The sequence below is a fragment of the Sinohyriopsis cumingii genome, chromosome 12 (genome assembly GCF_028554795.1).
Source record: "Sinohyriopsis cumingii isolate HCF-2022 chromosome 12, ASM2855479v2, whole genome shotgun sequence".
Taxonomy (NCBI): domain Eukaryota; kingdom Metazoa; phylum Mollusca; class Bivalvia; order Unionida; family Unionidae; genus Sinohyriopsis; species Sinohyriopsis cumingii.
The window spans coordinates 126,784,050-126,800,716 of record NC_142972.1 but is presented as its reverse complement, the minus strand read 5'-3'; the positions used below and the strand labels follow the sequence as shown (position 1 = coordinate 126,800,716).

At 32.4% G+C, this 16,667-nt stretch overlaps 1 protein-coding gene across 1 annotated transcript in view; it reads left to right on the top strand.

The window, feature by feature from the left end:
- The window catches only part of LOC149787420 (uncharacterized), a 52,605-nt gene extending 38,818 nt beyond the window's left edge, over nt 1-13,787 (top strand). Inside the window, exon 3 of the mRNA XM_089976098.1 lies at nt 2,832-13,787. Within this exon, the coding sequence (XP_089832224.1) occupies nt 2,832-2,951 (120 nt within the window). The 3' untranslated portion in view covers nt 2,952-13,787. The remainder of the gene's footprint in view (nt 1-2,831) is intronic.
- Nucleotides 13,788-16,667: the final 2,880 nt, after the last annotated feature.

The window sequence follows — 16,667 nt, the reverse complement described above, 5'->3', positions numbered from 1 at the left end:
AAAATTAATATGTATTAGTTGGTTAATATGAGCCAGTGGGATACCAGATATATTATTGGGTGTGGTGACAAAAAAGATATTGGTAGAGAAAGTTATGTACTTCAGTTTAGCACATCATTTGTATGTTGGACAGTGCTGCTGTGCTTATCACTGCTCATCTTAAAAGATTGCACATGTTGATCCCATGGTGTAATTGGGCTTAAATGAAAATGGTGCTGCTTGGACATCCATTATGGCCAGCATAAAGACCATCTTGAAATTTTTGTTTTTGCTTCTTCTCCTGAATGGATGATCAACATGGGATTTTCACTAAAATATGCTTATGATGTATAGTTGAAATTAAATGAAAATCACAGTGCCAATCTGATGTCTTATATGGCTAGCCAAGGCAACCATCTGGAAAAGTTTGGTCTTGCTTCTTCTGAATTGAAAGTCATATTAACATGGGATTTTCAGCAGAAGGCCTTTTTTATGATATCCTACATGAAAATGGTGTTGTCACTAAATGACTTCATATGATGTCCAGTTTGTTTTAGATGAAAATGGTGCCAATTTGACAACCATGGCAACCATATGTACAATATGACCACCACGGCAGCCATCTTGAAAGTCGTATTATTGTTGCTTCTACTGAATTGTAAGTTGTATCAACATGGAGTTTTGGTTCAGAAGACTTCTTATGTCTAGTTGAGCTTTAAGTGAAATCATTGCCACTCAAACATCCATGTGACTACCACAGCAGCCATCTTGAAGATCTTGTAATTAATACTCCCCTATAACAAATGGCCATATCAAGCTGAACAATTTGATGCATTTTTATAAGAACTACAATAACACTATCTTTTATAATATACATCGTATCAAGAATATTCACAACATGGCACAAAAACTTTTATTCGGTACAGTGATGTGTACAAATGATGCTTATTCGCTGCAGTTAGTAAATATATAAAACTTTGAATGACAAAAACTATGCTTTACATTCTGATTATATTGACAAAGACATCTTTGCATAAAGGTGTTTTAAATTTGCACAAAAGATGCTGATCTGATCAAAAATGTAGTGGTATGGTCATGTGTCAGGTATGCATCATCTGTCCTTCTACATTTGTTATTCTAAACTTCTCCAAATGGCTGCACAAATTTCAGCTGAATCTGGCAGAGAGTATCCTAACATGATTGACTTTCAAGGTTGTAAACACAATGCAGATTGGCCATTAAATCTTGCAGCTGTTACTAAAATGAGAAAATCTTTTATATGACTTCTTAAAAACAGTGAGAAAGAATTTGACCAAATTTTTTGACTTAAAGCATCCCAGCATGAAGGACTTTTACATCTTTATAAATTATGCAAATTGTCCAAATTAATTATAATACTAAGTAAATTTCTTCTATGACATACTGACTCACAACTTTTGCATTGGAGTCTAGGTCAAAGTAAAAGTCACAGAAAATTTGTCTCAAGGTGTTTGGTTGAAGTGTTTTGTTTATTTTTATTTCTTAAACCCCTTGATGAATTTTCTTCATACTTAGGTCAGTTTGTTTGAAGCCAAGACAGTTAATTTCTGCAGCGCACTTGCTTGGCCATTTCATCTTGAGTTCAAGGCTACAGTTAAACAAATTCTATTAAAATATTGATTACGGTGTTTTTATTTACTTATATTTCCTAAATCCCCTGATGAATTCTTGTCAAACTCGGGTTAATCACAATGAAACCAAGACAACTTATTCAGTGACAGTCAATTGCCTTGGCTAAGGTATACATAATTTGTTAGGTTTAGCTTTTTAGTTTTAGCTCACAAGCAAGCTTATTGTATGGCCCTACATCGATCATGCATTATTTATCTATCATTCATTTGCTATTATCACTCGTGAGTCCATATTTCTGATCTAAATTCAGTCAAGCTGGAAATATTAGATTATATCATCAAAATTTCAGCTGTAAGTGAGAGTCATGCATGTTTAATGAGATAATCTTCCATCAACCTGACTAACCTTGTTACCACTCTGTAAACCACACTCCTAATACAGGCTCAATCTAATTTTGATCAAACTTGATAATGGGCTTATATTTTCAAGATCTTTGGTGAGTTCAGTATTGTGCAAGATCCATGTATATTAGCATGGTGATCATGCTCCTGCATCTGATTGACTGAGATTGTTGTCATAGAAACCATGTTTTGATCAAAGAAATAGGCTCAAATTAGCAACATAATTGTTGTGTACAGTTGTGAGTAAAATCTATGCATATTAATGAGGTGATGTAATAGACTGTAAATGTCAACAGTTTAGTTACTCTTTATCAGATCATAAATGGGTTTATATCGTCAATTTGTATGAAGGATATATCTTCTGTTTCCATACAGATTGTCACTGGATTTGCCAGAGGAATCAGCATGGGTTCAATCATGTGTTGCTAGTACTTTGGTGTCATTATCACTTATAATCATTATGTGTTTTTGTTAGAGTTATTGTGCTTTTTGTTTACTGATTGGTGTGATATCTGACAATATTTTGACTCTAACTAGTCTTACAGCTACTAATGGATTTGTATATAATGATCTCATACATATGATAATAGGCTTACTGATTATTCATTATACTTTATTAAATGATTTTTTTTAAGAGATGCTCTTGGCAACTAGTCACATGGTTGTTTTTAGTTGAACTGCACTTTAGATTCATCTTCACCGTGGGGGTAGGGGTGAATTGTGGGAGAAGCTTTGATTTATTTACATGAGCAAATTGTTCACCTTTCGTTTGGTTAATATTGATAAGACATGTTACTGAAAGGAGATGTTAATTAATATTTGTTTGTCTTACATATGCAGGAACATGAGGAAAAGGACCAGCATACCAACCTGATGCTTCAGTCTCTCCCAATGCAGACCAAGGCCCAAGTAAATCGGGCCAGTCGAATGCGAGCAGCAAAAATGTATAGGAAGACATAGTTTTGCCATCTTGGTGGTGTGAACAAAATAAATTCCTGTGACAGGAATAAAGCCCTGGCCAGTAAATGTAACAGCTATTAGAGGGTCACTTCTTCCCACAGATAATCAGATTGTTCAATGCTAATTTTAATGGAAACATTGTGCATAACTCATTGCATATGGTCTTTTCTCTTTTGCATTATGTCTGGATTTAGCATGTTTGATTTGGGGGGTGTTTTTGGTGATTTCTTTCTTGTTAGAATCTATGAGTGAGGTGTTTATGCAGCCATTTTTAAAATGAAGTAAACTTCAACTTGAAAATACAGGCACAAACACAAAAGTTACAATGTCATTTTTGAGGAAAAGAGCCAAAAGTATTTATGACAATGACAATCAGTAATTTAGTTTCACTGAACTTTATTAGGGACGGTTCAGTTTTCAAATAAATGACTGAGGAGGCAGCTGTATGTAGCTTAGATAAAATTATTGTTTTCACAATGATATAAATTTATAAATATTATAATTAATAATTCAGTTAATATTAAAAGATAAGAGAACATTTTAGAATTAGGAAATATTCTATAAATAGTGGACATCCAGTGTGATAGGACTTTTATTACACAAGATTATCCATTTCTATCATTATTTGGCCTGCAAAGTTTGAATGAAAAATAAACAAAATGCATAGATGCTGCTGTATTATTAGTGAGTTCATGCTTTATCACGGACCGTATTAACCATGGTGTAATGTATGTTTGTTTGACTCACTTGTGTTCTAAACATTTACATTTTACTTATATGTGCAGTGTCTGTCAATATGATGTTCATATTTAACTCCATTCTTGTTTTTGTTCCTTTTTTTCTTCATAATTTCAATACTGCTGGAAATGTCATGATAGACTTAATACAATGGTCTTGTGTATGCCTTTGTAAATAGTAATTCTATTAAAGTTGTTTAATTTTTCATGTATTTTGTAGAAAATACATTTTTTTTACCATAAGTACTTGTTTAGAAGTTCAACTGTAACTGCACAGACCCACATCTATCATTACATAACGACTGACAGATCTGGGTCTATCAGTTTGTTTGGAATAAATGGAATGAGTAACATAGACTCTCTTCCGCAGATGCATTAGGATGTGTGTTGTTTGGAAGTCGATGATTCAGTAACTTGTCCTGCAATTTGTCATGGCTCATTTTAAAACTTTGTAATATTATGGTCATCATCTAAAATTGCCCCTTGAAGTCAAGGTCATAGTCATAGAAAATTTACATTAAGGTCTTGTTTCACGGTTTTACATTTGCTTATATTTTTCTAAGCCTGTCATTGGGTATTCCTCATACGTTGCATGAATCATTTAGAAGCTGAATAATTCATTCTGCAACATGCATGCCCAGCCTTTTGACAAAGGGGTCAAGGTCACACATTTTACAGCAATGATTTGATCATGAGGTCAAAATATAGGCCCAGGCTGACTTTTTTTTATTTTGAACTCATTGAGTACATTTAAATATATGCATTGTATATATGCACTGATACTGATTTTTTTATTAAGATGTGGTTGTTATATAAGGTTTTTTTTGTTGAATAATATGTAACTGATGGAGTAGTAGAAATTGACATTGTTGTGCCTGTATTTTACTTTCTTTTTTTATTTCATTGTACAGGTAGACAAGATTTTCTGAATGATTCAGTGAAAAATGAGTTTAACTTGTATTAAATCTATGCTTGCATATTAATGTATGTAAAATAGGTTAATTTGGTTTTTATATTTATATATGATGTACATACTTTACTTACTTAATCCTTGCATTTATGAGTACATATAAACATTTAGATGACAGAGTTATTTTTATACATATGATATACAAATCTAGTTTGATTACTTTTATCATAGGTAATCATGACTTGTTTACACATTTGAAACAGAAGGTGACTGCATTAGAGAGGTTACCACATACATAGAGCAGTCAGAAAGTATTTCATAAGTTCCTGAACTTTTCATGGCAAACAGGTATTTGGGCATGTTTAACACAAATAATGAGAGGTCGTGGTAGGTATTGGGGCATGTTTAACACAAATAATGAGAGGTTGTGGTAGGTATTGGGGCATGTTTAACACAAATAATGAGAGGTCGTGGTAGGTATTGGGGCATGTTTAACACAAATAATGAGAGGTTGTGGTAGGTATTGGGGCATGTTTAACACAAATAATGAGAGGTTGTGGTAGGTATTGGGGCATGTTTAACACAAATAATGAGAGGTCGTGGTAGGTATTGGGGCATGTTTAACACAAATAATGAGAGGTCGTGTTAGTTATTGGGGCATGTTTAACACAAATAATGAGAGGTCGTGTTAGTTATTGGGGCATGTTTAACACAAATAATGAGAGGTTGTGGTAGGTACTGGGGCATGTTTAACACAAATAATGAGAGGTTGTGGTAGGTATTGGGGCATGTTTAACACAAATAATGAGAGGTTGTGGTAGATAATGGTTAAAATAACAATTGCTCTTTGCAGAAGGCTGTATAACATTTGAGCTCACACTTTATATACATTTCAAAAGGTATATTTTCATGAATAGATATAACAGTCATGTTGACTAAATAGATGTTATTTTGTATTGTTCTTGTAAATATGGTATATTGTATTTACTTCTTACATTGGTTGCCTGTTTTGAAATAATTTGCAATTTTTGCAATAACAGTTATTTTCAGAATAATTATTTGGAAAATATATGAATCAATAAGGATGACTTTTGGTTTTTATTGTAGTTTGTATATAAGTATTTTTGTGCACACTGGAGGTTTCTCTGATGACAATGACAAATGCTTGCCTCAGAAATTGCTGCAAATTTAAAAGTACTTTAATTTGGTATATTTTGTAAATAAAATTTGTCTTGTTCTCATTGGGTTATCTTCTAATACTGAAATGTAAATAGTATTTATGACATATATCACAGCTTATAAGTCAAGTTCAACTGCAAAGTGTACAGACTGTTAGGAGTAATATATAGAACAAACAACAAAGACTTTGATCTCCAGCACATTATGCGATGCTAGGTCAGGGTCTATATTGTTTACACTTCTACATCTGTATTTCTTAGTGCAAATATTCTGGAATTTTGCAAGAAATTTTATTTGTAAATATTGTTTATGAGAAAAACTATTGATCATGGCCTTGACATAATTATCTATGCATTTCTGAAGATTTAAGGGTTCAGCTGGTTGTTGTAAATATATCATGGAATGATGTATTTATCACCCATATTAATAACTGACATTAAATATATCATGGAATGATGTATTTATCACCCATATGAATGGTTGACATGTATATATATCATGTAATGATGTATTTATCATCCATATGAATGGTTGACATTTGTAAATTATTCCTTTAATTCTTAGGAGTTAGGTTGCATAGAAATGTCTTGTACATAGAAATTACAATCCTCATTCATCTGTCATTTGCATTTACTTAATTTTATGCAAAATATGGTAACAGAAAGTTGTTTTCCTCAACTGTAGTCTAGGTTGTACATATCAAAGGATGTCCATTTCTTTAGACTAGATTGTACATATCAAAGGTTGTTGACTCCTTTATTTTAGACTAGGTTGTGCATATCAAAGGTCGTTCATTTCTTTAGACAAGATTGTAATATCAAATGTTGCTGTGGCCTAGTGATTTGAGTGCCCACATCGGAAGCGGGAGGTCATGGGTTCAAACCCCGGCCGAGTCATGCCAAAGACTTACAAAAATGGTACTAACATCGGCCTCGCTTGGCACTCAGCATTAAGAGGTTAGTGTTAGGACTGGTCGGCCTTGTGTCAGGATAATGCGACTGGGTGGGACATCATGCTTATGTCTGCGGCATGATGCCCCAGAGCTAGATATCACTACAAACATCCACACTGTAGACATAGTAGTGATATGACTGAAAAATTGTTAAAGCTACATTAAAGATCCTAATCACACACACACACAAATGTTGCTTATTCCTTTAAACTAGATTGTACATAAGTTGTTCATTTCTATACTTCAGACTAGATTGTACATGTCAGAAGTCGTTCATTCCTATACTTAAGACTATATTGTGAATATCAGAAGTTGTTCATTTCTATACTTCAGACTAGATTGTACATATCAGAGTTATTCATTTCTATACTTTCGATCAGTAACATGTATTATCAATCATTCTCTAAGGAGCAAATAATTAGAATGGACATCCTATAAATATACATGTAAATTAATACACTTATTTTGGTGAATCAAAGAATGAAAAAAAAGCATTACTGGATAAACCTAGAAAATATGACTTTAATTGTACATAGAATGTTTTTCAAATATTTTAATTCTTGGTGTTCCTAATAATGTAATCTATTTTTTTCATGGTCACTGAAGTGCTTATGATGACAGAGATTTGAACTAATTGGAGAGAAAAGCAGTCTGACATTTTGATGTACAAAAGTTATTTGAAAATAAACTTCTACAGAGATATTCATAATGTACAGTACACTTCTACAGAGATATTCATAATGTACAGTACACTTCTGCAGAGATATTCATAATGTACAGTACACTTCTACAGAGATATTTATAATGTACAGTACATATATATTTTTTGTTTCATACCCATTTAATCAGTCATACTTGATCTGCCATTTGATTAAGCTGTTCTGTATCACACAACCTGCTTCAGATTACTTAGGTATCTTCTTTGACATCCAAACATAAGTATGCAGTGAATTTAAACTTTCATTAATTCCAATTCATTTTGAATTTCATGTATACAATAATTTAAACCTAAAAATATTTAGAATATGTAAAATAGGGGCTATGTAATAAATACAAAATTGCATTCATGTTTTGGTCTAAGTTGGGGAAAGAACTCATTTGATACAGTTTATGAATAAGTCTTGGCCTGAAAGGCTAAATCAATCCTTACACCATATCAAACTCATTTTTTACATTGACTTGGAACAAACACAAATGCAGTTTTATGAATTTATTTCTTCTCTGGGTTTTTCATACTTAAGAATACTACATTGCTAAATCAGGTTTATTGAATGCTGCATATGAAAATGTAGTTAAAAACATTTCCAGAATTATGCTAATGAAATATTTTCAGTATTGCATGTAAAGAATGTATTTATTTCCATCATAGAATGTATATATCACATTATAACAATGTATATATCACATTATAACAAACCTTACTTCTGTACGATAACACCATCATTTTGTCTAATTAATTATTGTATCAAATTGCCAATTAAGTGTGCATAGCAGTAAGTGTTGATTTATACTGTTATATTAAGTTATAATCATAATTTTCAATATTGTATTAATTTTTTAAATTTAATATTAATACCAGTTGAATATGTTTAATGTAAAGCTGTATTGGTTCCATGAGGAACTAATAAGATTTGCATAATCGTCATATATTATTGTAACAAATAATACAGTTAAATGGAAATGTTTCCACCCTACTTGAAATGTTAAGGAACTAACTTGTTTTATTTTGCATTTTATTTTAAAATGTATGGTTTAAATATACTGTAAAACTTTGATAATTCAAACTTGAATCATTTGAATATTTGGCATATTCCGCTCTTTTCAAAAGCATAATTTTAGCTGCAACCTTGAAAACATAGAAACTACAGAAAAGTCTAACCCAGTATTTTGTCCCACTATGCTTTAAGTCACAAAGTTTGGCTGTGTAAAAATATGATTTATTCTATGATCACTTATGGGTGTATTGCTGTTTTAATTTGTATTCCAAAACATATGCATGTTTAGTTTCTAAAATGAGACTATTTCTGTCCACATGGAGGTAACTAACAAAATAATCTCAAAATCTGACAATTTCAATCCTGTATGGTTAAACTATAAAATATAACATATCTATGTTAATGACAGTCACTTTATAGACAGTGTACATATAAAAGGTATTTTTCATGGAAATAAAACCTTGGTGATTTTGTTTTAAAAATTAATTATGCCTACTTACATTTCATTGACCGTGGAATTAGATAGCCTATGTTTAGGGTGCTTGTTTGATTTCCCAAATATTTAAACAAGCAAAAGATGTGAAAGATAAGTAATTAAATTAGAATTGTTAATATTATACAAATGATTAGATCAAATTAAGTGAAGTCAAATCTTCTAACATTTTTAAAAGTTTTACACTTGAAAGCTTCACCCACTTTATTACCACTTCAATATTCACTTTCTGAAACATTATAAAATTATTTTAAATGCTGAATTGTTGCAACCCAGTCAGTTTTTTACTGAAATAATTCTCATAAACTATAGGTATTGTTTAATGAGAGATGGTATAGTCGAGTCCCATTTATCCAAGAATGCCTATTGTTTCAATACAACATCAAGAGTTAAAGAAGTTAATTGAAAGTTATTACAAAGTAAATTTATTTATTCTACACCTGCATATCTCTGAGAGTTTTTTTATAGCAATGGTTGGTCATGTGATTAATGAGATTAGACTGCATATGAATTAGTGCAGCTAAGTTGTGGTAATTTAAAAATTATGCAGGTCATGTAGGGTAGAGCTTATTTACTTGTTGACTTAATTTATGTATTAATATCTATAACAGGATATTATGTAAAAATATAATTACATATTTTGTACAAGTTCAAATGCATATTGTGTACTAGCATAAATACATATTGTGTACAAATACTGGCTTAAATTTAGAAATTGATGATAACAAGAGATTTAATAGCCATTCCAAGCATAAAGGTTGTTTCAGACATGGTTATGAATTACATGACATTAAACATAAAATTTTCATTGTTCGTGACAAATTAATGGTAATCAAAGCAAAGAATTAACAAAGTGGATATAAAAATTATAAATCCAGGAAATGATGTTATAAAGTATATTATAATTATCAAAAAGACTGTACTTCATTCTTTGTGCAATGTTATTTGTTACCTACTTCAATGTTTGGTACAAAAATCAATCATTGCAATATATTAAGATTTATATATACATTTGTCATCATTGTTTCATAATAATATGATACTGGTATCTAATATGTATGACATCTTTTGTTGTACATATTATTTTCCAGTGGATTTTTTGTGTAATTTACAAAAAGGAAGCAACACAACCACTATCTGTAAAAATGTATATATAAAATGCTCAGTTTGGTGGACACCACCTTAATTAACCATGTAAAATTACCTCCCTTAGGTTGGCAGGTTGCCGTACATGTAAGGTAGGAAAATGACTCAGTTGTTCAAATTGATTTCCAGTATTTATTGTTTTGTCATTGATTCTGTTTCTTGACATTTTTTGTAAACAGAAGATGCATTTGTGCATGAAATATATATGACCTCAAAAAATTTCTATATTTATAAACATCTGTGTAATCTTATGTTCATGATTTATTCACAAAGCGGACTTTTTCGACTGATCCTTTATATTTCTGGATATTTGTTTTAAAAGTCTTGGATAGATAGAATTGTCTCTTATTTTTAAATACAGTACATAAATTAATCTGCTTTTTCGTCAAAGTTCTGCCTCCTTTGATGGTCATTGTTAAACTGCATTCAATTTATATTCATTTGAACAAGACATCTTTAGTCCTACCTTCCAGCAAACAAAAAGTGTTTTACAAAACTGAAGAGTAATTATCTGTAAAGAAGTGTATTGTGGTTTGACATTTTTTTCTCTCAGTATTATCTGGTTTATCCTAGTGTAGGGACATTTTCCTGTATATACTAAAATGTAATGAAAATTTTTAATGCAAGTTATGACAGATTGAATTTTTATGCACAAAGAGAAGACATACATACTTAAAACTATGTGATTACCAGTAACTTATATAAATCATTTGTCCAAAAGAGCTTGAATTTTGTCCCACTGTCATGAAACACCACAATATTGGACTATGTTGAAGAAAAAGATCTTGAGTATCTTAGGTATATTTGGATGCATTAATTACCATAATGAAAAGTTTAAATTACAAGTTTAGTACATACTTAGAAAATTTCACAACTAGTGGCTGACAAGATCTTGGTAAAGGGATACAACTTTTATACATTTTTTCTTTTAAATGTATGATGATTAATGTAGCATTAAAATACAACTTGTGGGAACATTACCTGTATATGAGTAGATTATCATGGTTTATGATAAGTTTGGTATATTGCTGTATTCATGGTTGGCATATTGCTGTAATTATGGTTGGTATATTGCTGTATTCATGGTTGGTATATTGCTGTATTCATAGTTGGTATTATTGCTGTATTTATGGTTGGTATATTGCTGTATTCATGGTTGGTATATTGCTGTATTCGGTATATTGCTGTATTCATAGTTGGTATATTGCTGTATTCATAGTTGGTATTTTGTTCTATCCTCTTCATAGGTATTTAAAGGAACAAAAGTGTTGTATGTTTTTCTTTAATGATTTGAATGATCTGTCAAATGATACAAATTAGAAAGTACTCAACACAAAATGGAGAATCAGTTTGATAAATCTGTAGTACAAGTCAGCACTGTGTCATGTTGAAAATCAACCAGCCGCATAGGAGGCAGTGAAATTCTGCCATATATATATATATATATATATATATATATATATATACTTTAAAATGAATAAGTTAGATTTGTTTATAATAGTGAAATTATAGTCACAAATTTTAACAACTTTAATTCAGATCTTTCACTAATTTATGTAATAAGTGATAATTGTAAATAGTTCTAATTTATGTAATCAGTGATAATTGTAAATGCTTCTAATTTATGTAATCAGTGATAATTGTAAATACTTTTAATATGTATCAGATGACCTAATACCAGCATTTTTGTAATTTTAATCCAAAAATTAATTGTGGTTTGGAAACCGATTGTACAACAGCTCATGGAAACATTGAAAACTTGTATTTTCCAGTTATATGATGGTTGTAAGAGATCACATCCATCAACAGAATAGGTCCATTCTCTGAAATTATGATGTACAAAGATTTTCCATGGATTCTGGCACAAAAATGGTGCCTTTTTCAGAAAGTGGTTCTTAGATTCTGTGTTAAGACCAACAGCATGCTAGATCATAATGCATGCATTGTAACTTGAACACCCCTATCATTCAGTCATGGATGCAATCTCTTACTGTTTTTGTTATGACAATAAATATGGTTTATTTATACCAAGCATAGAATTATGAAGTTATTACTTTCTGAATAGGTTGAATAATGATTCATAATTAGAACACCCATAAAATGTTGGTATTAACTTATTTATAATTTAGGGAATCTTTGCTATGACAGTTTAGCATGAAATTTAAAATTGTCAAAATTTGAGTTTTGTTTTTACAATTTTGAATGTATGCTTGAGCCATTTTTCCTTTTAAAAATCTATGTAGCTAACATAATGACATCGTTTGATTGAACTTTCCTGTAAGAAGGTATTATAATTAATTATTGTCATGTAAGAAGGTATTATAAATAATTATTGTCATGTAAGAAGGTATAATAATTAATTATTGTCATGTAAGAAGGTATTATAATTAATTATTGTCCTGTAAGGAGGTATTATAATTAATTATTGTCATGTAAGAAGGTATAATAATTAATTATTGTCAGGTAAGAAGGTATTATAATTAACTATTGTCATGTAAGAAGGTATTATAATTAATTATTGTCATGTAAGAAGGTATTATAATTAATTATTGTCATGTATATTGTATACTAATACCAGTTTTAATTACAGTGTACCCTTTGTAATTCATGTTGATAATTTGATACGTGTAAACCTTTTGAAATATGTGCAACATGAGAGCAATCCTGATAAATGACAATACAGTGGAGTATATTGAACTTAATAATTGCAGTCATCTTTAATAAATATGAGGTGTCTAAGTTAATTACCATCTGAGACTATGCCATATTAAATATGCCATAGTAGTATGTTAATTATGCAATATAATTTTAAATATTGAGAAGTCTATGTTTGCTGAGGGGCTGGTATCTCTGATTGCCCTAATGAACATTTTTCAGACAATCAGCAGCATATAAACATTTTTAAAACCTGATATAAGGGATAAATCTCCATTTTTCTGTTTCTTTTTTAATCCTGCCAGTTCATCAATCGGCATTTGTTTCCTTTCTTCTGTAAGTCAGTTTCAATGTATACACACCACTGTATTTTAAGCTTAGGACATGACCTACAAGTCAGTTTCAATGTATACACACCACTGTATTTTAAGCTAAGGACATTAGCTACAAGACAGTTTCAGTGTATACACACCACTGTATTTTAAGCTTAGGACATGAGCTACAAGACAGTTTCAGTGTATATACACCACTGTATTTTAAGCTAAGGACATGAGCTACAAGGCGGTTTCACTGTATACACACAACTGTATTTTAAGCTTATGACATGACCTACAAGTTAATTTCAATGTAGAAACACCACTGTATTTTAAGCTTATGACATGAGCTACAAGACAGTTTCAGTGTATACACACCACTGTATTTAAGCTTATGACTTGAGCTACAAGACAGTTTCAGTGTATACACACCACTGTATTTTAAGCTTAGGATATGAGCTATAAGACAAAGGGACAAGAACATTTAGCTTACACACTTGAATTCCAATTTGGAAAAAGATTTGTTTTCTTCAGTATGATATGCCTTGGTGATTAGGATGGCATAGAATCTGCCATTAAGAAACATCTGCCAGTTTCAAATACTCTCAAGGTCAGTCATTTTGAAAATATACATGGTTATTTTTAACAGTTCTTGTAGCTCTTATATGATGGATGGCTCTCATTTGTAAAGTAATCAATGGCTTTCCTTTTAATAAACATCTTTGAAAATAACAACTTTTGTACTTTACTTTTAGCAAAAATCCTATTTATTTCTTCTCTCTGTTACATAATCATTTTATAACCCTATTATTTAAAACTCTGCCCCTCCTAGGATGTAAGGGGGATACACAGTAATATAGTTTGTTTGATGTACTTTGACATGCCATAAAATTGAATTAGCAAAAACAAATTACCATATATATCTAAAAACTAATTTGAGTTGAATAATAAGTCCAAATTCTGGCATATTTTGTAAAAATAAAATAATGTTTTTTATCATCAATTTCGCCTAGCCCATGTTTTGAAGGAAGCACGACATTGCACTTTTCAGACTGGCAACTGTGTCAACATTTCATATTTTGATTGAAGTTTTCATTTGCTTACATTTCCTAAACCCTTTGATAGAATCTTAACATACTAAACATAAATCATTATTAAGTTAACACAACTCATTATATGATATGTTTACTTGCCTCTATTTCCTTGGGGTCAAGGTCACATAAAAATTATGTGTTTGCTTTTTGATTAATGTTTGCTAGTTCTATTGTATGTATTTCTTAAACCCTTCAATTGATTTTCTTCATACTTGGGATGAATCATTATGAAGCAATGATAACTCATTCAGCAATGGGCATTCTCACCCCTTTGATCTTGGGATCAAGGGCAGTCGTTGAATATTCTTGTTAATATTTGACTTAAAGTTTTTCATTTACTTACATTTCCAAAACTCTTGATGGGTGGCTTTCATGCATTTGATAAAATGATTATGAAGTTGAGACAATTTGTTCTGCACAATTCTCACTCAGCCTTTTGACCTTGGGGTCAAGAAAAAAACATTTTATAGCAGGTCTTTGGTCTTAAACTTGAAGTTACGGGCCATGACCTAGTTACATATATCTAACACAGCTGGTTTTCCATATATAAGAAATACTGTATGACAACAGTTATCCCTTCTAGTTATAATGTTGTTGCTCAGGGTTTAATACCATTTCTAAGCACAAGATGGTGGCCAGTAATACTGGTGGAGGAAGAACCTGGTAAGAACCACTGACTCATGGAAGCTACTAGCAAGCTTTCTCACATATTTACATTGACTGAACCTGAGACTTGAACCCACACAGACAGAGGTGAGATGACATTGATCAGTGAATGCAAGAGCTTTAAACCATTTGCCACCCAGGCCTTCTCAAAAAATAATAAGCTTGTGCATAGTGTGGGTGCATCAATGCAATGGTTAAGGCCATCATGGGGGTCGGTTTGACTTCGGTTTTTAAAGTTTGTTCAGATGTCTGACCGTGCCAATGCCAAAACACATAAATCTGAGCAACCAATATATCACACGAAATTCAATGATGGGTGAAAACATGCATTTCTGCGGTCGCAATAAAGTTCAAAAGGACATGAATATGCATTATGCTCTTCCTGTAAAGCTGATTTTGAAATCTGTTACGATGGCAAGAATGACACCAACCATCATGCAGAAACCCCATCTCATAAAAGTATATTAACAGTGACAACAAGTCATAACTGAAATCCATGCTCGCCGAATCTGCATCAGATCGAGTTAACACGTGCAGAGATGCTATTTGCATCTTTATAGCTGGACATAATCAAACGTTTACGGTAGCATATCATTCTTCAGGTCTAGTCAAAATATTGTTCCCTGGCTCAAAATGGTGTGACGTCGTATATGGATGCCCCAAGCTGCCATTGTAATGCCTGAGATGAATGCGGACGTTGTCTTCATCTATACTACAGGTAAGTGATAATCGTTTTCCGGATTTGGTTGTCATTAAGAGTGGTGATAATGATAAAAACAAACGAGTCGGCAAATTAGGCATAAGGTCACGAAGGGTGTGATGACATATGCAGTGCGTTTGTAATTCACGTGACAAATCTTCGTCATCATCATCACTGGCAACTCGGTCTCGAGAGACCATGCGAATAGGCCATTGAAGTGTCGTCTGTCTATGGGGTGTTGGCATCGTATGCTGTGGTTGTGCAGGCCTATGCGTGAGTGACAGTCTGTCATGTTTACCCCGACCCAGAGTAGCCCAGTAGAAACATGTATAATCAAGGTAATTCTGACAGGCCATTGTTTGAGGTCGAACATTGCCGAAGGCTAGCACTAATCCGTTACGTAAGATTGTTGTGGCTAGAATTGAAGAACCGGACATCGGAGTTACGAAGTCACAGACAGCCAATTATCACCTATGTGTCGAAATGTTTTCCGAGATCAAAAGAAGTTGCCTGAAAGAAGTGGGAGTGTCTTAACTTCTTTCCCTGCAAACAGACAGACAAGTTGAACTGGCCGCTAAGACGATTGGACAGGGGCACAGCGCCACCCAATCAGAATCGAGATAGGGGAGAGACCTTGATTTGGGTAGAATGATATCCCCGCGTTTTCCGGCAAAAGTTAGTTTGCTGAGAGAAATTACCCAGAGAAGAGGTTAGCGTAACTCCGAATAGCCATTCGTTATTGGCGGGAAAATCTTAGAGCAGGAAATTCTAAGTAGAGAGCTTCAAATAAGGAAGCTTTGAGGGACAGACCAGTTAAAGTTTGGTCCCGTAGTCTCGGATAGAGAGACGGAGGAAAGGAGAAGAAGGTGAAGTTGAAGTCTGGGAGCGAAATTGGAGGAGGAGATAATAGAGAGGGAAAGGAGAAGAAAGGAGAAGTTGAAGTCTGGAGCGAAGCTGGAGGAGGTAGTAGAGAGGAAACAGAGACAAAGAAGGAGTTAGAGGAACGGAAAGAAGGAAGAATCAGCGGGAAGGAATAGATGAGTAGATGTAAGGACAGAGGGAAAATCGAACTCACACTGTAAATCACGGGATGAATTAGGCTGTCACTTGGTCGAGGGAAAGACGAGTGATTGGAAGTTATCGTTTTTAAATTAT